At 40.1% G+C, this 21,898-nt stretch overlaps 1 protein-coding gene across 3 annotated transcripts in view; it reads right to left on the bottom strand.

The window, feature by feature from the left end:
- Positions 1 to 3,282: 3,282 nt before the first annotated feature.
- KYNU (kynureninase) overlaps positions 3,283 to 21,898 on the bottom strand; it is a 75,514-nt gene continuing 56,898 nt past the window's right edge. For all 3 annotated transcript variants that reach the window (XM_028745221.2, XM_077935787.1, XM_028745245.2), the window contains 4 exons: positions 11,330 to 11,382; positions 9,657 to 9,742; positions 5,617 to 5,847; positions 3,283 to 3,861 (listed from right to left, as the gene is read on the bottom strand). In XM_028745221.2, the coding sequence (XP_028601054.1) occupies positions 3,718 to 3,861; positions 5,617 to 5,847; positions 9,657 to 9,742; positions 11,330 to 11,382 (514 nt within the window). In that variant the 3' untranslated portion in view covers positions 3,283 to 3,717. The remainder of the gene's footprint in view (positions 3,862 to 5,616; positions 5,848 to 9,656; positions 9,743 to 11,329; positions 11,383 to 21,898) is intronic.

The following is a 21,898-nucleotide window of genomic DNA, read 5'->3' as shown; positions in this document are numbered from 1 at the left end:
CAGTTGTAGGTACACATTCAAGGTGAGCACAACACTTGAAGAAGCATAAAGTATGTTTCAGCTATTTTTTTGCACCCCCAAGAACCTATATACAATTCCTGATGCCTCAGTGTTAAATAATCCCAGGAAACTGAGATGAGAAAGACTTGTATCAAGCTTTGAAAAGCTTCTGCCCATCACAACTGCATTGGACCATGTGAACTACTGGTCTGAGCTAGCAGCTCATATATTCTAGGAAAATGGCAGTGTTGAGATATGAAGGCATCATTTGACAAAGCAATAAAACCATCCTGTTCTTCTCTCTCTGGCTTCTTCAAGCTGGGGAACTACAGTTCTGACATAGATTCTACAGAGTAGCAGAACCAGTCCCAGACTCCCAGTGGATTTATATGGTAAATGTGAACACACAAAAAGTTCTGTGCTTATAGTGTCAGCACTCAAGTCTGCAACAGGTCTTTAACTAGTGACTGCAGGACTGTCAAACATAGGCTCACCCTGTGTACCAGCCCCTGCACAAAGGAGAAAACTACAGGAAAATTAGTCAAGGAAACATGGTGAGAGTGAGTCAGGTAGTGCCCATTGACCCCTTATGAACAATTTTCATATATAACCTTGTCCTGCAATTGCGCTTCTCAGAGTCACTGCCGATACCACTTGTCCCAAAGGTACACTTAGCTCGTACTAGAAACTGAACCCTCTGTAATCAATTACCAGCTGAAATTAAACAATTACTTAGTGTCTTGATATTTAGCTGGCTGCTGAAGATTCTCTCTGTGTTTGTGTTTGTGTGTGTGGGCACGTGTGTGTGTAGGCTTTCCCTGGTTACTCAGTTTTTTTGAAATTTTACTTGTAGAACTATATAAGTGGTTTTATTGAGTTTTAGAGTCTAATCTTTTGTATTTTGTCTTACTGTACTGTACACTGTTTCTGGGGTGTATGGGGTGTTAGGGGAGGGGTAGTACTTCTGGTGGAGGAGACATCATGCTCCTTCTGGGCTAGTTTGACCACCTTTGGTCCCCACCCTGCACTCAACTCTCACCTGTGGATCCTAGAAGCTGTTACACCCCAGGAAATGGCTTTGGCTGGCTGGTTAAACCAGGTGAGGGTAGCCGATGGGTCTCAAACTCTTGGTGAATTAGGGACTTCCCCTGCATATGAATCTGGCGGATTGAGTGGATGAGACCAGTAGTGGGACAAATGGTAAAAGAAGTTGGTTACAGTGCATGCTGCATGTGGGCAGATGGGGCTCACCAACCTGGGAAGGTAGTCCAGCTAGGAGAATGAAAACTCTGATCTTAAACCTCTGCTGCCTTGCAGCTATTCTCATTTGTGAGGAAGGCTTCAGGAGTAAGGTAAGTAAAAATAAGGTAAAGGACCCCTGGACAGTTAAGTCCAGTCAAAGGCAACCATGGGGTGCAGCGCTCATCTTGCTTCAGGCCGAGGGAGCCAGCATTTGTCTACAGACAGCTTTCCACTTCTGGCACAACAGAACACCATGACAGAAACCAGAGCGCACGTAAATGGTGTTTACCTTCCCGCCGCAGCGGGTACCTATTTATCTGCTTGCACTGGCATGCTTTCTAATTGCTAGGTTGACAGAGGCTGGGACAGAGCAATGGGAGCTCACTCCATCGTACGGATTCAAACCGCAACCTTCTGATCAACAAGCCCAAGAGGCTCAGTGGTTTACACCACAGCGCTACCCGCATCCCTGCTTCAGGAGTAAACCCCAAGGAAAAATCTGTACCCACTGCTTTGTGGGACATCTTCAGGAAAATAAAAGGCTAAGGAGTTACACAAATCCAGAGTGGACTCCCTAAGATGGTTGGATGGTGTCTTATACACTTCCTTCTGGCAACTCCTGCAGCCAAGCTGGTACCAAATTTATTCCTGTGGACCACATCAGCAAGGCCGAGGGGGGTGGGTCTTGTTATCTGAACAGCCCAGGACCTCCAAACACACTGCCCAAGCTTGTGTCCTGGAGGGGCCAGTTCAGTGCTGCTAATGCAGCAAAAACAATGCAGAAGGCAGCCATTATTGTTATTCTCCATTGGTTTGACTTTACTACCTGCTGTAACTAAAAATGCAAATTTCCAGAGTTACAATTCTGCAAAAAAAAAAAAGTTTGCTTTTTAAAAGTTACTCTTTAAAGTCCTCATTTTCCTCATTATTTAATAAGTGGCATATATGGAATGTTATACAGCACAGCAAGTTATCATAGGCTTCCTGGGGCTTATTCACACATGGTATCAGCAGTACACTGAAAATGTTGTAAGAATACCCATGTAAATTAAGTATTGGCAGAGAGCTGTCTTATACAAATACATCCATTCAGAACTGGCTATAGCATCATGGCTGAATTCAAACACAAACCCAGATAATTTTTATGAATATCCAGTAAGCGTTCAGAAAAAAACGTATTAAAAAGGACTAAAGGATCACCAGCTATCTAGATACCATGTCACCAAGACTTACCAGAACTGTGCTCTCCACCTTTCCTTTGTCTTCACACTCAACTCATTTTGCCATATTTCTCTCATACAAAATGTATACTTTATAGATTATAGTTCCCCATATGCAACATATTGGGGGAGGGGGAACCCCTGAAGTACAAGATTAATGCAAAGTTTGTTACAGTGGGATAAAGTGAGTTTGGTGCAATATACACTGATGGTTGATGTACAAAATGTTGGTCTCTTGCTGCTCCTTACATATTCAGACAGCATAATGTCTAAATATTTTTCAGATGGCCCAGTGATTAGACGGATATGGTGGTAGATTACAGTGACAGTTTACTAAGCAGCATACATTTGCCTCAATCATACCACATCTGGTGCACTTACAAGATAAGCCCATGATTCTACACTGAATTAGGAGTCAAGCCCCACTTGCTTAATGGAAGTGTTTCACAATCACTGAGCACGTTGAAGAACAAAACAGTATGATGCCTCAGCATTCCAGAAGATTGGCATTCTTTTAAAACCAATGTCAGAGGTACCATGTCAACACATATACCTTGATGACCTCAAGAGCCCAAATAGATATAGATCAGGATCCCCCTGGATCTGTTCTTCTAAAGAAGCAGGCTTCTGGGCCATTATTTTGCCTGGGTATCCAGGGGAGCTGTAAATCCTTCATAAACGGCTATAAGTGAGCAAAGCAACTCAGCAGAAGGTTTATGAGAAACGCTAAATACATTTAAACAAAAGTTGAGATGTCTAAAACTTAAGTCATTTGTGAATTCTTAAATTCTACTTAGATGTTTATGAATACAATTTCAGCGCAAATTAAAATTCCCTTTAATAGAAATTGTGCTTAAAATCCAATGCAGGTTATATCCACAGAGTTGTATATGGTGCCTTATTCCACACAGTGACATTAGACAAAGATTAGGTTTGCAGCTGTCTTTCTGTTTCGCCTGTCAGAAGTAAACCAGAATTATCTAAATGAAGAAAGTATCTAGAATGCTAAAGACTAACCCTATTAAAATGCATAAAGCATATTAATTTATGGAGCCCAAATAAGTAGAAATAATGAGTTTTAATAAAAAGTGTATCTATTGTAAATAACTATCCAAGCAAAATTAATCTTTGGGGGCAAATGGGTGGAATACATATAGCCCAGCCCAAGAGAAACAAACAAACAAACAAAAATTGCTCAGAAGCATTGATGCATCTTCATAAGAGATTAAAAAGTATAGCTGCACCGTCAGTAAGATCAGGAAAGTGCTGCAGTGTTTGTTCTTTGCTTTACAGATGCCATTGCAGATCCCAGGATTTCAATAAATCTGTGCACGTCATGGAAAGAATTGTAGAGAGGAACTGGGGCAACACGGAGAGCATTGGGTTCCCGAATGTCACACTGCAAAACAGCCAATAAACATCTAGCAAATTAATATAGCTTCATATTTGTTTGCCAAACTCCAAAAGCAGCAAAGCTAACATAAAGTTTGTGCTCCTGGTATAATGCTGGCCAAATGCAATGCTTTCTCCCATTTCTGGCCCATATAAACTGAGAATAGAGGGGAAAGATGGAGAGCTAGGGTTCTTGGTATTGATTTTTCCATGGTATATTTTACAGTGCAATTCTATATATGTTTACTCAAAGAAGTAAGTCTCATGTTTAATGTGGCTTGCTGCTATGTAACTAAGTGTAGGGTTGGGATGTTAAAATCACAATAAGCCTTTTTTTAGAAGGGAAGGTAGATACTAATTCATGTTTTGCCATTCCAAGCTGAAAAATCAGGGGGACAAGGGGAAGAGAAATTAATACAAATGAGTTATTATGTGATATTTGGAAACTAGTTGCTATATGCATCAGAATGTTTTCAGAGACCTCTGAGCTCTGGCATAGTCACACCCTATGCCAGGGGACAAGGACCAATGCAGAAATAAAGGAATAAGAAATCCCATTGCTTTAGGAGCCCAGATTGTCATTTCCTACACAGGGAAGGTGCAGGAAACTAATAGTCATGTGTCTAATGAGTTAATACTGATTTTCAGGATTGGTTTCTTAAAAGAAAAGGGAATTGTGGTGGTGGCCCCCAAAGACCTGCTGTTCTAGAATGTTGGTGCTCTGGGATTCTGAGAATTCTTGTGAGGAAAAGGGATTGTGGGTGGGAAAATAGTGGCAGTGGAGAGCAAGAATGATAAAGTAGGTCAGGTCAGGGAAGCTGCCTCTGACTTTGTACATTATCTTACAAATAAGTAATAGCTGAGAGACTGTCATGGCAGCATATTATTGAAACACATAGGCACATACCACCCTTTCAAATGATACATTAAGAAGCCATTTCTAGTAGATTGTAAAAACCTCTCACTTTTGTTTTGTCAGTGGCTAGAAAGATATGAGGAAGGTGACAAGCGGGGCCCCCTCTTTCCTGGGCAGACGCCTTCACAGTTTAGTTTCCCCTTCCATAGCACACAACTCCTCTTAATCTTAATGCTGTGGATTTGCTTCAGATCCTTTTCTCCAACTAGTCCCTTCTTGCCTCAGTTTTCCATTTCCTCTGTCTTCTACTCTCAACTCCTTTTGAACTACACTCTCTTCTAACTACTCAGCCCATTACTCACTCTTCTGCATTCTACCTTCAGCCTCCTCACCTCTACAGTTCCTGTTTGGGACCTCTCCCCAGTCTTTAATCTATTCCTGTGCAAGATTTTAATCCTAGCCCAACTGGCAACTTTCTGTTCTCTTCCAGAAGCTGAACTGCGAACTGTTTAGTTCTGTGAGCGTTCCAGGCCATCACACCAGCTCAGTTAATCAGTGCCACTACTGTAAGTCCAATACAATATAGACAGCTTCAAAAGTGATTTGAATTAAGCCTTAAAATGCTCAAGATAGTCAAGTGATACCTTTTCTTGCATGCACACGTTTATTTTGGCTGGGGAAGTCTACAATAAAGGTATCACCTTATATATTTTATTTTGTTTGTCCCCCAGGGCAAACATAATAACACCACCATAAACCAATTTATGTGTTTTGAAGAACCATATCGGTATTCTGATTCCCCCTCTTCCTTCTGACCTAAGCAGCGGTGAATAGAAGCAATTCTAGAATTATCACACAGCCCACTATCTTTGTTAAATAAAGCAATGCGAAGCCTTGGTTACTTACAGCGACACCTCTTTTTTCCAACTCTTTAAAAATATCCTTAATTGGAACTGAGAAGACCAGTGTGAGCTGGCATCCTCTTTCTTCAATTTGGGAAGGTGTGATTATTCTTACAAAGGGCTGCTCGGGGTCATTTGTATCTTCACTATAGTAATGCTTTATCAAATATTCCAAGTAACCAGTCAGAAGAATGGATTTCCTTCTCAGGAGTTTCATTGTAGTTTGACCAAATACCTATATTTAAAATAAAGACAGACAACTACATCATTGCAGCAAAACAAAGAGAGCCCAGACAAATATAAACTGCATCCTTCTCTACAAAGCCTATATCCTATGATCTACTTTAGCTTTGCAAAAAGTGACTTTTGAGTATTGTAAGATAAAAACTTAGTGCCAGAAATAAAGCCAGTCATTTTAATGAAAGTAGATATATCTGCACCTGAGTGCACAAGAGCACTCATATGGTTGGGAAGAACATTTGTGAACATAAATGTATGAATGCCGTCATGAGTTTCATTCTCAAGCTGTCCACAATATGCAGATGCTGTGCTCAGGAGAAAAATGTTTTCTCTCAGTAATACTTATAAGAGCAATGCAAACTAGGTCAGAAATGTTATCCTCATAGTACAGCTATATTTAAAGTCCCTTCTTCTGGTCCCCGTTTTGGCTGATGCGAGATGGGTAATGACTGGTGATAGTGGCTTCTTGGTGGTGCTATCCTAGGGAGATTTTCCTGGTTCTAAGTCTGTTCTATTTTTTGGCACCAAGTAAAGATCTTTTCATTATCATCTAATGAAATTGTTGTTTCAATCTGATTGCTGTAGTTCCAAGGAAGAACAGACTCATCCCTAGAAAGGAACGACTAGGGATGGGAGAATCTTTCAGTTTATGTTCTTCTCTGTTTCTTATTTTTCCAATCTTAAATTCATTTCTACACATTCTCACATCACTCTGAATTTTTTCTTTAAATGTCATGAAAATTCACCAGAATTGTAGTGTGAATTTCTACCTAATATACTCAATGTAAGCAATCCTGCCTAATATAAACATCTTCCAAAGCAGTTTCCCCTAATCTAACACATTTTCTCTTATTTTTGCTAAAGTTTACATTTTTATGCACACTTGACTCTAGTACATGCATTTTTTTGCATATACATTCCTTAGCTGAAGAACTGTGCTGCAAAATTTGGAGAAGAGTGAATTTCAAGGATGGCCGTGTTCCAGTTTGAATATTGTTTCGGAAAGCAGTTAGGCAGGTTTGCCTTTAAATGTGAACTGAACTGAATTTCTCCCTCTTCCCTAGGAACAGCATAAGGCGATTGTTTTTTGGAACTTGTACCCTACACTGCTTGGAGGGTGGCCTTGAGAATAAGAATGCCACCAGTTTAATGGCACTGAGACTTGGGGATGCACAAGGAGGTAAAAATATTGTGCGCCTTTATGTAGAAGCTGCCTACGGTTGCAGAAACTTAGGGTTTCTTCTGCAAGATTAGGCCATATAAAGTCTATTCACTTGTGACTTTGCAAGGGGTGTGGGAATGCTGCCAGGAATAATGTCCCCACAACAAACATTCTCCCCTCGCAAAAGGCAAGAGATTGTCCTTGCTGTGCATTTACACTTACATTGCTTGGTATTTTCTTTAGAAGCTGTACCCTCTGTTTAATGCATCCCAGAGCAAGATGGGAAACAATTTTGCAAGCCATCTCTTGCCAGATACACATTCTATTTCACTGTACTACAGCAATTAGCACAAGGGAATCCTGACTGTGCCAAAAGAGGAACACAGGCGCAAAAAGGCAAGTCCATAGAAACTGATGAGCTCTCATTGCCTTTGACCCCCTGCCGTGGGCTAAATGGCTGCTCCCCCTCCCCCTTATGAACAGCACCATCTGGGTCAGAGCGGAGAAGCATCTCTAAGGTCACATAAAGTTTACAAAAATACAAGAGATGTTTAAGGACAAACAAAATGAATTGCCAAACAGAAGAAAAAGTATTGCCGTGCCCCTTTGCAATTTTTCAGAGCAGGAAAAGCAAACAGTCAAATTACTGATAATTCTCTGGCTTTATTTATTTAGGACTGATGATAGCATTTAGAAAATTATTTTTCCCCCAGATGGATTCAGAATGTCCCTAACAGACAACTAAAGGCTGCAATGAATACAAGTATGTTTTAAAAACTTTGAATGTTGCAGGTTACAGAAAGTTATAAAATATTATTTTTCATTCAAATATGCATGCACTAAATTAGCATCTGACAGAAATCAGCATGTAAGTGGCATTATGAGTCAACATCATTATATAATCCCATCCTGAAGATTGCTGATGGTTTTCTACAAACAAGCCAATTTCAGGAATCATCACAGAACACTAGACATTCTGTGCATGGAAATGACAATTGATAGAAGTCTCTCTTTTAAGCTCTGAGAAAATATTTTCCCCCTTAGGAACTCACATATGAGAAGGAAGTTGGGACAATAATGATTCCCTATCTCAAATATTGTTCCAAGATACATTATCTATTTCCATTGTATCTGTATTGGACGCGCACTTTACTTCCTTGTAGAAACCTTGCAGATTCACAAGCGAAACTTTTATAACACATTTAAATTTTGCATCTACCTTCATTTTGTTCTCCTGTGCATCAACTGATAAATCAAGCAAGGGAGCCATAAGATCTTATTCTACATTATGTGTGACTGCTAGATGTATGTCAAGATACAAACATCTGTGGTCACATGCCTGGCCTTTTGGTACATAGTCCAGGTCAGTCTGCTAAGCAATGAATATAAAGGTATCTTGAAATGCAAGTGAAAATGACCCTGGAAATTTTATGAGATGAAGCAGTCTTACTTTGTAGCCATTATAAGAATGGGGGAAATGACCTAGTGACTTGGCACTATGTGTCTAGTAGTGTAAAACATTCAAAATTAAGTGATGTTAAGGAAGAGCAGATGGTTGTGATCCAAGATATGGCTAGCTCAAATTAATATTTGTAAGTCAGCCCCATAAGGCCGAGATGAATATTTTGAATGCCCATTCACAGCTGTGAAAGTTGGGACTGTTTTGGCTATTTTTCTCCATTGGACATAAAATTACTATTTCCAGGAGAAAGGGACTTACTGTGAAAAGTGATGTTGGCAGCACACCCACCCTCTCCACACAATTTCTTAACTTTAAACATACTGTACTTTTGTTGCCACTGAAAGCAATGACAATCCAGACAGCACATTCCTTGCCTGGGACAATACTGTTGGGGGAGAGGGGATGGTGACATCTACTACTGGCAGCTGCAGCAAAAAATTTTTATAAAGCAAGAAGAGGGGAAGGGGCACTGCTACTACTTTTCCTAGAAAATCCCAATGCACCAATCCCCCCCTTACTTCTGTATTTTCTTCTTTCTCTTTGCCCACAGCGCCACCCTATTTTCACTGGGAAAACATCCTTAAGGGACTTTCAGCTCACCAGTAGCTGTATACGACACCTATCTGACCTCTTGATTTCTTGCCAAAAAAATAAAAATCCACATGTGAACACACAAGTGCTGCTTTAGTATAAGTGACAACTAGCTGAAGACAGGTTCATTATTTTAAAAAAAGAATTCATGGTGCTAGAACATACTTCAGCTTTGTTTTAAAATTAATGCCTGTCTCTAGCATTCCATCAAGATGCTACTTCTGCTTTCTCCTCCTCCAAGCAAGTTATGTGGCACAAAATTATTATTATTATTATTATTATTATTATTATTATTATTATTATTATTACCCTGCCCATATGGCTGGGTTTCTCCAGCCACTCTGGGGAAGGGAAGGAGTGATAGAGGCAGCAACCAGGCAAGAATTCCAGTGTTCTCTTCACTGGTATGCTACAAGCAGATGTTAAGGCTGGCAGTATATTCATAGCAGTGAGATCATCCTTTTTATATTGCATTAGTCTTCAACCAGACTTTTTGTTTAACTGCTGTATAGAACGCAATGTAGGTTAATACTACACAAATTGCCTCATTTGTTTGTACTTGATCTGTCATGAAAATGTAATTGCTCACCTCTAAACTAGCATGGAGGGCGCACACCAATAAAATCGAAGGGTTTGATAGTCGAAATCCATTGATGCCAGGGCTCAGTTGCAATTCTGCAAGATGAACACATTCTATTAGATCCCTAGCTTTTGTTTGTTCCCAGAACGAAGAACCAATCACTCACAGGGCTTCCATCTTGTCAGAAAGTACTTTTGGTTTTGTTAGCCCTCATCCAGTGTACCAAGGCATACAGGCATCATGCATACAATGCATACAGCGTTGGTTAGGACCTGCATGCCCCCCTCCCCCCCCAAAAAAATTAGAGAAATATAGCTAAGCATTATCAACTTCACATATTGATGACACCAGGCTCCAAATCTCTACATAACTGCTCCCAACAGCTTCATAATGGAAGTTAAACTAGCTTTGGCAATGAAATGGTTCCCTATGGCAGAACTCCAGAGATTCATGGTATAATCATCTTATGCTCTCTGGATCCTGCCATAGGTAGGAGCAGAACCGTTGCAAAACAGAGCCTCTCAACTCTTTCCCACAGAGACAGCCTAATAAAACACCATAGTTCATTATATCAAAACCAGCCAAAATATTGAGTGGAAGCCACAGGGTTGCAGTCCTACCCCTCTCTCCATAAAGGTCAATGGGGCAACAGATTATGATTCAGTCCGTGAAATGGCCCTGAACCTATCCTGGGAAGGATAAAGAGAATCCGTATCTTCCAAGAGTTGCTGGAGCTGAAGCACCTTCCTCAAAAAAAAAGTATTAGCAATCAGGTGGTAGCTGTCAAAAGCCTTTGAGTCCAACATCGGTTTTTAAGGAGTAGATGCAATACCATCTTCTTCTTCACGGCAGTATATCCTTTTCCTTCACACAGTGAGACATTCACCACACCCTAGACCCACCTGACCACACCCAGCTCGCCTTTATTAGGCAAAGTGAGCAAATCAAGAAGGCTGACAGCTGCAACCACCTTGTTCACATTTTCAGGCCTCAAAAAATGAAACTGATCCCATAAAATGTGACCAGGTGGTGTGTTGGACACTTCATTTGTACCTGCCACAACCAGAACATTCAAGTTCTTGTGAAGACTAATACTTTTATAATTCAAGTGCTTAGCAAACATGTCACAGCAATCTTCAGGGGGCGCCAACATCCCATTTATCAGGAGAGATGTTAACAAACCTCTCACCACTCAGAAAAACTCTGCTGGACAGCTACTTGAGAGTGCAATAGAAGCGGCAAAAGAAGCTTTCTTTGCCATCCCTGTTGCCGTGAAACAGGCAGAAGTTTATGCTCTAGTACATGTTAAGTCGTTGGAAATAATATATATATCTGACATGTTCTTGGCCTTCTCTATTTCTGGTCCAGGGATTTGTGGGACAAGGAATAATTGTTACTCACTATTACAAAAGCCTTTCAGCTCAGCAAATCACAACATAGCAAAATGATATAGCATGTTAAAAACATTTTAATATTGAGTCACCAGGCTGTAAAGTACAGCAACTCAAAAAATGACATAAAACTTCGCTCTGCAAAGGCCTGTTAAATCAGAAGTAGGAATGTGGCCTTCTTGGTCATTGTTTGTTCTTCTTTTTATGGTTGGGGGGAAAGAATCTGATTATACAATCTATATAAACCATAAAATAAATCCTTACATAAAACTGAATATGAAATATACATACTATTTTCCATGAGAAACCGGGTTTTGAAGTCATGACCCCACCATCCTACCAGCCTAAAAAGAAGGTAAAGGGGCAATAGCACAGTTGGTGACACAATAAAAATATTGTTGAATGAACAATATGACCAGTGTCAACAGACACAGAAATGTACAGATGCTGATGAAGTTCTCTAGAGTCTGGCCTGGATGAGAGCTTCAGGGCCTTGAAAAGCTCAGCTCAATGAAGATACAAGCATTGCAAATTCATTTTTCCCCCTGTTCAGAATAAAATCCAAGCTGGAGGAGCATTCCTGACTAATGCTAGCCCATCTGTTGCTTCCACACACAGACACACACATCACCCAAACTCCTGAAATGACAGCTCTGTGAGGTCCGGACAAGTTTCCACTAGGACCCCATCCCGCGACAGGAAGGATTTGCAACCAGAAATCATGGAGGCTCAATAATTAACAGCCGTAAATGGCAAATTTCTGTCCAGACTTCAGCTGGCTGTGCAAAGCTGTCCGAGGCAGCCAAGGGATAGGGGAGGCCTGCAAATGATGAGGCAGCATATACAAAGATGGTTGAGGGGGAAGCCCCTTCCCACAGTGAACCCTCTTGGTCCACGGAACCTCTGCAGGGGGTGGACTTTCCAACCCAACTGGAGGATTTCAAGGCTGTAGCTCGTTTGTCTCAAATGCTTTATATACAACCAGGAGAGAGCTCTCCTGACCACACAAGTTTGGGAGCAATTTCTGGCCATTTCTACAGGTGAGAAGGCCCTCAGAAGGTGCAGTGAAGTGACGTGAATCAATTAATGATATCAGTACAACACAAGAGCCAGTCATGTTGTGCTGCAATGACAGACACTGTATTCCATCCTGAGAATATATTCTAAGCAACTCATGAGTTGCAGTGGTTAGTCACAATGTGTGCCAGTGACTATTAGAATAAACTGTACCAAATAACATGTTGATTTTCTAAAACTTGTGAATATTAATTTGGGGAGGATAATAGATTCTTTACAATCCTCTCTAATCTATAATGGAATGTCATTATAGACAACAAAGTTGAGAAACATCACACTACTGCTTAGTATTATTATGGCCATTCAATTTTCTATTGAAACCACTAACAAAATAATAGCTTTTGGTTATGACACAACACGGAATTGTCAAAATAAATATATAAAGCATCGTAAAATTAATGCCTGAGAGATTTTGTTCATGATGCTTTGAATCACATATGAAAACATCAGCAACCGTTTTACAGTTTCAAGCTACATTTTATATTTTACCATAAAACACAATGTTAGTACATATTCATGTTATTGCAACATCCCAACTAATTCAATTTTGCAGGTCTTGCATCATTTTAATAGGGTTGGTACAGCAAAAAAAAAACAAAAACTAACTCAATGATCTTGATGCTTCACAGAATGACGTTCTAAACTAAGGTCAAAAACACCAGAGCAAATTAACACTCTCTCAGAATGTCTACATGGACAATAGTAGCCTAACCATATGACAAATAAGATTCAAATCTTGGGTGCTGACCATGTTGAGGTCACTATACAACCCTAATTTTTCCTGTGGTGGTAGCTCTCCTGAGAGGGGAAATGGGACAAAATGATGTTAATGAAGGCCTTTTAGGGTCTCTGAACAACCTTTTCATAAAATTCCAAAGACTGATTAGTAGCCTTCAAATGGGCTTCAAATCTCTCTGCTGTACAATCAGCAAAATGACCATCCAGCATGCACTGTGAAAAAAAATGACATTTCTCATCTTCCACAACAAAAACACAAGGAAGGGGGAAACAGAAAGAGCACAATAGATTGAGAGGGTGGAAATGAGGAAGTGCAAATTGCAGATGGGATGGGAAGAAATGTGGCAAGTAATAAAACCTGGGTGTTTATCAAATACACCAACAAAGCTAGTCTTTTACTCTGCTAATGCAGATTCAGGTATCAAGTCATAAAGTGTTCAATAGCAAAATGTCAACAAAAAAGATGGTGAACCAACATAAAGATTTCAGATAACTGAAAAATCTATTTTAACTCCCCAATTATTTCTGAAGGCTAATTTAGTCACTGCCTTGTGTACGAGATTTTTCAATTATCTGAAACCATGCATTATCCTTAGTGCTATGAACTACCATTTCTTTGGAATGTCAGGAGATGACAGCAAGACAGGACAGGTGGTATTGGGCAGAGGTCATTTGCAGGGGGACAACTGAGTGCTGAGACTGCTGCCTACACCTCCTGCCTTCTTCCATGAGCAAGAAAGCTTTCCCCAGAAAGGCAATATAACAGTTGGTTTGTTCCACACATTTTCTCATTAAGAAGGCAACATGTGAATGCATTCTGTAACCCTTATGATAACCACTCAAAAGTAGTCCATAAGCATTTTTGAGGATAGTGGATACAATAAAAATAAAATAAAGAGCAATTAAACCTCCAAAATGGAGATTTTAGGTTTCAGTGGTGAGCTTCTTGTTCTTTGTGTTCCCTGCCCCCACCCATCCTCTACCTTATCACATGAACTGTTTCTTTAGAATCCCATAGACATAGCTCAGGTTATAGTTGCACTTAATTCTCAGTTGTTCTTAGTTGTACATTTGGGGGCATTCTACCTCCCGACTAATGACCTCCATAAACATTTATGACCTGAGAAGGGGCTGCAAATTGAAACTCTAAAGGAATATTGATTCTGGAAAGGGTGAGGGCAAACATAAAATTAGGGCTGACAAATTTCTGCAAAATATTAGCCTGTGATGATTTGAAATAGCTAAGGTCTTAAGACCTGACTATAATGGCTTTACAAATACATGTTTTTAAAAATAAAATATAGTAAAACTGAATGATAAGATGCTAAAGTAAAATTTATTGAGGAGCAAATATTTGGAATGCAAAATGAGTATTTATAATCCATTAACTATTTAGAATAACCTCAGTCTCTAGACACCACAAACATGCTTAACATAAATGGCTTCTTCATTTTAGAGTTTGAATAACCATTTTGCAACAACTTATACTTGGTGGTCCCCCGGGCTTTGTGTCTTGATGTGTTGCTACCCAAAAGGCAATTGATAGCTGGGGGTAGTAAAGACATGGGCTGGTTCTGTGACCATAGTCACCTTTGACTGGACTTGACTGTCCAGGGGTCCTTTACCTTTGCCTCTGTGCCTTAGAAGCCAACACATGCAGTGACCACTTTACTGACTGTTTGGTATCAGTGTGAAGAGGCTGTGTGTGCATGTGTTGGATTCCTTGCAAGACTTCTGATTGACTGGGATTCCAATGGCCATGGACCCCTATGTGCATACATATGGTGCCCTATATACTCTTGCAACACACTAAGAGCCTTTTAAATCTACTGTACATTATTTTAATGCTGTATTGTGTGTGTGTGTGTGTGTGTGTGTGTGTGTGTGTTTTAATTTTTGCTGGTTTCCATTTTTTGTTTGGTTTAATTGTAACTTTTTGTAAGCCGCCCTAGGAACCTGTTGGATGGACAGGAGCCAAATTAAATAAAGAAGCAAAACTAAACTGGAGTAATAGTGCACAGCTACAGCAGGTAATAATTGATGGACTATACAGTTGTTGCCCAATTTCAAGGTGCTAATGTCATATGATTAGAAATTAAAAGCATATTTCAGCAGCGTCTGGTTTTTAACCTACACAGCAAGCTCCCGTTTTGCTAGTCAAAGGCAGCAAGACAGAAAATTTCTGGAGAGCAAGAATTATGCCCGAAAGGATCATAATTTGCCCCCATTGCTTTCAAGCATGGTTACGCTAGGGAGCAATCCCATCAGTAAAAGTTTTGTGTGTTTTTATCTAGCTCAAGATTTCCTTTCACATCTGTGTGCTTATAGTGAAGCACTGGGCATTCAAAACTTGACTTGTTTCGTTTGTAGTTGCATTAATGATGCAAGAGCGTGGGATATAATGATTGCTATGTATATGCGGTGTAGACATCAAAGGAGATCCAGTTTAAAGAACGTAAGGGTGGGGGGGAATCCTTTGACCTTTGCTTCTGAATAACAGATGAGCATGCTGCTCATTTATAATTTATAACCCGGAGGATCACAAGGTTCATTTGTGTTCTAGGGAGGGAAGGATCCCATCCACACCGACTACTGATTTATATTTTATTTTTTAAAAAAAGAATGAACAAAATTGGGCTTGTATTTATGTGGCTTGAGTTTCAGGGCAAACCTTCCAGTCCAAGGGGACAGTCTGTGCATTCCCCACACACCGTCAACAAGACAGAGAAGCAAATGAATGGCAGCAGGTGAAACACCCTATAAAAAGGGCAACTTTTCTATAGCGCTGTAGTTCATAAACATTCTCATCATGAGCTTTCTCTGCTCCATCACACTTGTCTTTTTCCTGCTCAGCTTTGAAAGAGGCACCCTCAGAATTTATGATCACCACTTATAAAAGTGTAGTCAATGCCTGCAAAGCTTACAAGGGCAGGCTTTGCAGAGCAGAAATGGGCAGAGATGGTCATGTCGCACTCTGGACTCATACATACTTCCATTTGTCCCATGTTGTCTAGACATGGGTCTGAGAGGTTCTTCTTTTGCCTTGCCAGTTCCCGCGGCAAAACCCGATGTTTACTGCTGAATCAGAACAAACGTCAACTGAGTCTTCTACGGATTGACGTTTGTTCTGATTCAGCAGTAAACTGTGGGTTGCCCCAGGGAAAGTGGCAGGACAGAAGAAAAACCTCTTGGATCCATGCCTAAAAATCATGGGAGAAATGGAAGAAATAGCGGGACAAAGGAAGTGGAGCTGAGCTATACTGAAGCACTGCTGCACCTGGAAATAGGCATACCGTAGTTTTCGCTCCATTACACACATTTTTTCCTCCTAGAAAGTAAGGGGAAATGTCTGTGCGTGTTACGGAGTGAATGCTTCCCTCCTCCGTGGTTTCCAGCGGGAGAAGAGCCGCTGAATGGGGAGGAGAGAGGGACAGAGTGCCTGCTTCTTTAAAGGAGCAAAGCGGGAGGGGAGGGGAGCCGCTCAGTGGCTCCTCCCGCTTTGCTGGAAATAGCAGGTAAGATTTTCAGCTCGCTAAGGGCGGGGGGGGGGGGGTGGCGGGAGGGAGAGAAGCAGAACCTGCTTGCTTTAGAGAGAAGCAGAGCTTGCTCCATGCGTGCTCCTTGTCCCTTGAGTGCTTTTCCTTCCCTCCCCACTTAAAACGTGGTTACAAAGCACAGATCCACATGGATCCTCAGGAGTTTTGCACTGGGTCACCCCAAATTCACCATCAGATCACATAGCATGTCCATGGCTACAGTTTGCACCAAAAAAATCACGCACCCACTGTTGCCTGGGGCCGCAGTGGTGCAAAAACATGGTTACAAACATGGATCCACATGGATCCTCAGGATTTTTGCATTGGGCTACCCCAAACTCACCATCAGATCACATGTCTGTGGCCACAGCATAAACCACAAACATCATACATCCACTGTTTCGTGTAGAATATATTTTTTTCTTGTTTTCCTCCTCTAAAAACTACATGCGTGTTATGGTCGGGTGCGTGTTATTGAGCGAAAAATACGGTATCTATATTTCCTCCCCTTTCCAACACACATTTTGTCACTCTTCCAGAGTTTTAACCTACATCACATGGCTTTCTTAGAAACAAGCCACATGAGATTTGTAAAATACATAGCTTAAAACTGAAAAGCCAAATAAAAACAATGATATACTACTACACTGTTATACTACTTGTGTTTAAGGAAGATCTCCAGGGGTGGTGCTATAGGTTGAGGGTCTTTTGTGTTAAACTTTTCTTGCATGTCTAATTATCAATTGTGTCCAATCTACATACTATACATCCTTGCAGTTCATTATTAGCAGATTTCTCTCTTAGAATGCTGTAGCTATCCTATAGTTCTATGGAAATGTTGTAAAAAAAATATCTAGAGTTAACAATAGTCAAATAATGAGACATTTTCATTAGAAGCAAAACATTTTGTTTTCCTATTTAGCCTTTTGTGCAGCCCAGGAACAAAATTTAATGAGAGAAAAATAATGTTTTTTAAAAAAAAAAGACAAAAAAACCCCGGTGACTGGCATAACTATCTTGACTTGGTTGTGGCATGTTAAATGCCACAATTTGGAATAATTGTTTTACCCAAGAAGTAACTGGATGTCCTTTCTGATTGCAGCTTTTATTTCCACATTCGGTAGAGAGTTTAATTTAACGGTTGTAGCAAATGCACTTTGTGCATGAAAAACGCATTGGCTCTTTGGTCAACCAAGTGCAAGGTGATTTACTGCTGATGGGGATTTGAAAACAGAGGGTGCAGATGTCCTCTTTAAAGATATATTTTTTTCCTTGTTAGTCTTTTAGATTCAGTTCAACTGGGAATACACCAATCTCTGAGCATGTCCCTCCATATTACCCCTCCAGGTCAAAACAAAGGGAGATTGAGTTCACTTTTATAACAAGATACAAGTTTTCTGTGCTCAGAGTATGTGAAAGAGAAATAGCCATTATACTGGGAATCCAATCAGGGCTTGTTGAATTCATACAGAACTCCTCTGGAAGCCTCTGAGGCTTTTGTGATGAGGAAAGGTAATTTCATTCACAGAGAGCAGGCAGAGAAAAAGTATGAGGAAGCTGCAAAAAGAATTGAAGTCTAAATTACATCCTAAGAAAATATCTTACCCAAACCAACCCCTCTAAGGCTAATGAAGTTGAATTAAAACTGTTAAATCAGCTTATGATCAACTGTTACTGCAGAGTGTACATATATCACTTTTATTTAACTACATCTACAGAGAAGAAAAGGGGGGGCAGGAGAGAATACAGCCAGAAATACTTTGGAACGGCTATTGAGAGTATCAATCCACTGCTTTCATTCAGAAATTAAAAATCAACCTGGGAGACAATTTATTCCTACAGATTATTAATGAACTACGCAGTAATTATTCTAAAAGTATTGGGGGGAAACCAATACCATAATAGTGAAAAATTATAAGACAATGCCTTGCTGCTTTAAAAAGCCTGTGAAAATGTGATAAAACTTTCTAGAGTGCCTCAAAAAGATTAAAGATAACACATGTGCTCTTTCAAAGATGCAACTTCTTCCTTAACGTTGTTAGTTGCTGTTGACTCTCATGATAGTTTGTAAATCAGTTTGTCTGTCTTTAGCACCATGAATTAATTCACAAAGACTATGTAACTATGCAGAGTCCTTGTAACGCATCCATCGAAATAAGCAATACTAAAGGGCCCTACATTTCTGAACAGAGAAAATGATATATATTTCTACTAGACATCTGCTATATTAGACAGAAATTAAAGTATATATTAACTGGGTCAAGAATTGCAAGTAGCATTTTGCATTGCCTTCTAAGCTGAATATACTGCACATCTCAGAAATCAATATAAAGCAGTGATGCAAAATTATATTAAATTAAAAATACTTTCCAGTGCTAATAATGCAATAATAATCATTTCCCCCAGTAAGATTTAGGGATAGCCAAATAGAAAAATTTTAATGCACACTTCTTTCACTATGTTAAAAGAGCTAGAATCAAATATAGAAAAGCACCCAAGAATAAATTCTCCTTATTACAAGGTGATCTTTTCTGTTTACCTTGTGACAAGGATCATGCATATATTAAGCTTGCTTATTGTCCCACATTATACAGAATCGTACAATAATACAAGCCAATATACTTATTATGGCTTGGTTTTTGTATCAGTCACATGCTGAATATTTAAGGTTGCCCTGTTTTTGCTATACATATACCATATTTTTCGCTCGATAACACACACCCGACCATAACACGCATGTAGTTTTTAGAGGAGGAAAACAAGAAAAAAAATATTCTACACGAAACAGTGGATGTATGATTTTTGTGGTTCATGCTGTGGCCACAGACATGTGATCGGATGGTGAGTTTGGGGTAGCCCAATGCAAAAATCCTGAGGATCCATGTTTGTAACCACGTTTTTGCACCACTGCGGCCCCAGGCAACAGTGGGTGCGTGATTTTTTTGGTGCAAACTGTAGCCATGGACATGCTATGTGATCTGATGGTGAATTTGGGGTGACCCAGTGCACAAATCCTGAGGATCCATGTGGATCTGTGCTTTGTAACCACGTTTTAAGTGGGGAGGGAAGGAAAAGCACTCAAGGGACAAGGAGCATGCGTGGAGCAAGCTCTGCTTGCTTCCCTCCTCCCCCCCCCCCCTTAGCGAGCTGAAAAACTTTGCTGGAGGGACAGAGAGCCTGCTTGCTTTAAAGGAGCCAACCGGACAGGAGCCGCTTACACTCGTGTAAGCGGCTCCCCTCCCCTCCCGCTTTGCTCCTTTAAAGAAGCAGGCACTCTGTCCCTCTCTCCTCCCCATTCAGCGGCTCTTCTCCTGCTGGAAACCACGGAGGAGGGAAGCATTCGCTCCGTAACACGCACAGACATTTCCCCTTACTTTCTAGGAGGAAAAAAATGTGTGTAATGAAGCAAAAACTACGGTAACTTTGTAAATGATTACACTTTTTGTGTTGTGTAAAATAAACCAAACAAAATAGCTCTTTTCTTTTTTGAAATTTGTACTCCTTACTAGCTCCAGATGTTTGCAGAACTTTAGATTATTCTTATTCAATTCTCTTGACAGTTTTGGGCATCCTTGACAACCTCTTTCTGTCAAATTCCCAAGACAGGTAGTTGTGATCTTTGACTTCTCATGTGCATTTATTGAGAAAGAGGAGCTGAGTGTTGGGTGGATATACAGAACAGAAACTGATGAAAGGCCTACATATTCAGCACAATATGGTTTCTTAGCTTATGTTAATAGGGAATTGCCTCCAGTATAAAGATGACCTCCCTGATGACTCATAATGTGGCTATAGAAACTTCTTCAGTCAGCATTCAACAACCTGATGCTTGTGTGTGAAGCTGTATTGTGAATCCTCTCTGTATGATGCATCTGTCTCCCCAAAGAGATTGTGATAATTTCCACGTTGATACAAGACTTTTCAAATCTCCCACACAGAAAAAGCCCAAACTCTTACGCCATACACATCCCACCTAGTTTCATCTTAGCTTTGACTAGTTTCCAAAGAGGCAGATGTGGAAGTAGTGCTGCATAGTACTCTACTCTGCCTGTTCTGTGAAAGGACTTCTAGAAATCTGAATAGCTTAGCTATAGAAAAGTGCCTGAAAGGGAGAAAGGTAAAAAGATAATATAGATCAACTGTGCAACATTCTACATGCTTAGGGGTATACATGTAAGAGCAGGTAATGAAACCTCAATGGAATCCCAATGGAATCCCATAGAAGAAAATAAGCTAGAGGCATTTTTGAATGGGAAAGGCTTAAGGAACTCAATGCTCACCACTTCTACACTCAAGATTGCAGCCTCTTGAGGCTGTTTTTCATCCACAAAACTTTACTTGAATGTGTGCATGACATGTAGGTGCCGCACACTTTCTTAATGTTCCCTCTAATATTTTTTTTAAAAAATGCCCTTGGATATTTGCCATTCACTAGGAGAATCCAAGAATTAAACCCTGCAGGCCTATTCTGTGTCTAGATTGGCCTAATCAATCACATCTCCCAAGACAATGTCCCATTAAACCTAATTAGCCAAAGCCTTTATTCCTAAACTGCCTCTACTCAGGGGAAGTTTTAACTTTTGGTTTTCAAATGAGCTAGAGGCACTTAAAATGCTCTCCCCTCTTCATTTGGCAGCAAAAATAGCTTATTTTTGAGTACAGTCAAGGGTACTTTAAGAAGTTGGTGTAAAATTTTGATACAGCCCATGAACATTTTAATGTTATCTTGCAACATTATATGAGAAATGGGTAGCTGTTCAGATGAGAAATTCACTTTCTTTCCTTTTGTGCAAAGTCTCAATACAAATGCCGTCTAAACCACCAGCATCTAAATAGTTAGAAACCATTTCCTTTATTAGCTTTGTAAATTACTGTCATTAGAATCCCTTTGCTCTGCTTTCACATGACCCTTCTTAAGAAACAATTACAGTCTATCAGTAATAGAAGCAAATCTTTCCAAGGACATCCTCTATATTACCACTAAATTCTTTCATCTCATTCCAATGACAACAACTTTTAGGGATGTTAATCAAAGCTGACTTGGTTACACTCTTGAAATAGAAGCCTTTCAGGTCAAGTCATTTATTTATTATCAGAAAAAATGTGTGTGTGTGTGTGTGTGTGTGTGTGTGTACACAGATAAGATTTCCTTGTAAAAGTCATGACATCTCTCCTGTTTCAAATCCCTTCAAATAAGGCATTTTCCAGAGCACGTGACAGTGATGCCCTGTTATGCTTTTGACACAGCATTATTGAAGCCATACAGTTGTTTATTTCTCTTTCTAACCCTAGTGCAGGTTAGCCACACATGAAGGAAATACATACTTATGAACTGTAGTCTGAAGCAGAAGAATGAAAGAATAAAGCACAAGAATGAAAGCAATTCACCTCATTGACAGCCAAGAAGTCATCTGAATGTATTATAAGCTTTCCTTCAAACCTGGAGCCTGCTGTGCAAGGTATGTCTCTCCCTACCCACCCCACCCCCACTAAACTTTGAATAGCTGTT

Source organism: Podarcis muralis, chromosome 1 (genome assembly GCF_964188315.1).
Source record: "Podarcis muralis chromosome 1, rPodMur119.hap1.1, whole genome shotgun sequence".
In the NCBI taxonomy this organism is placed as follows: domain Eukaryota; kingdom Metazoa; phylum Chordata; class Lepidosauria; order Squamata; family Lacertidae; genus Podarcis; species Podarcis muralis.
The sequence above is the reverse complement of the archived record's forward strand: the minus strand, read 5'-3'. Positions and strand labels throughout refer to the sequence as shown.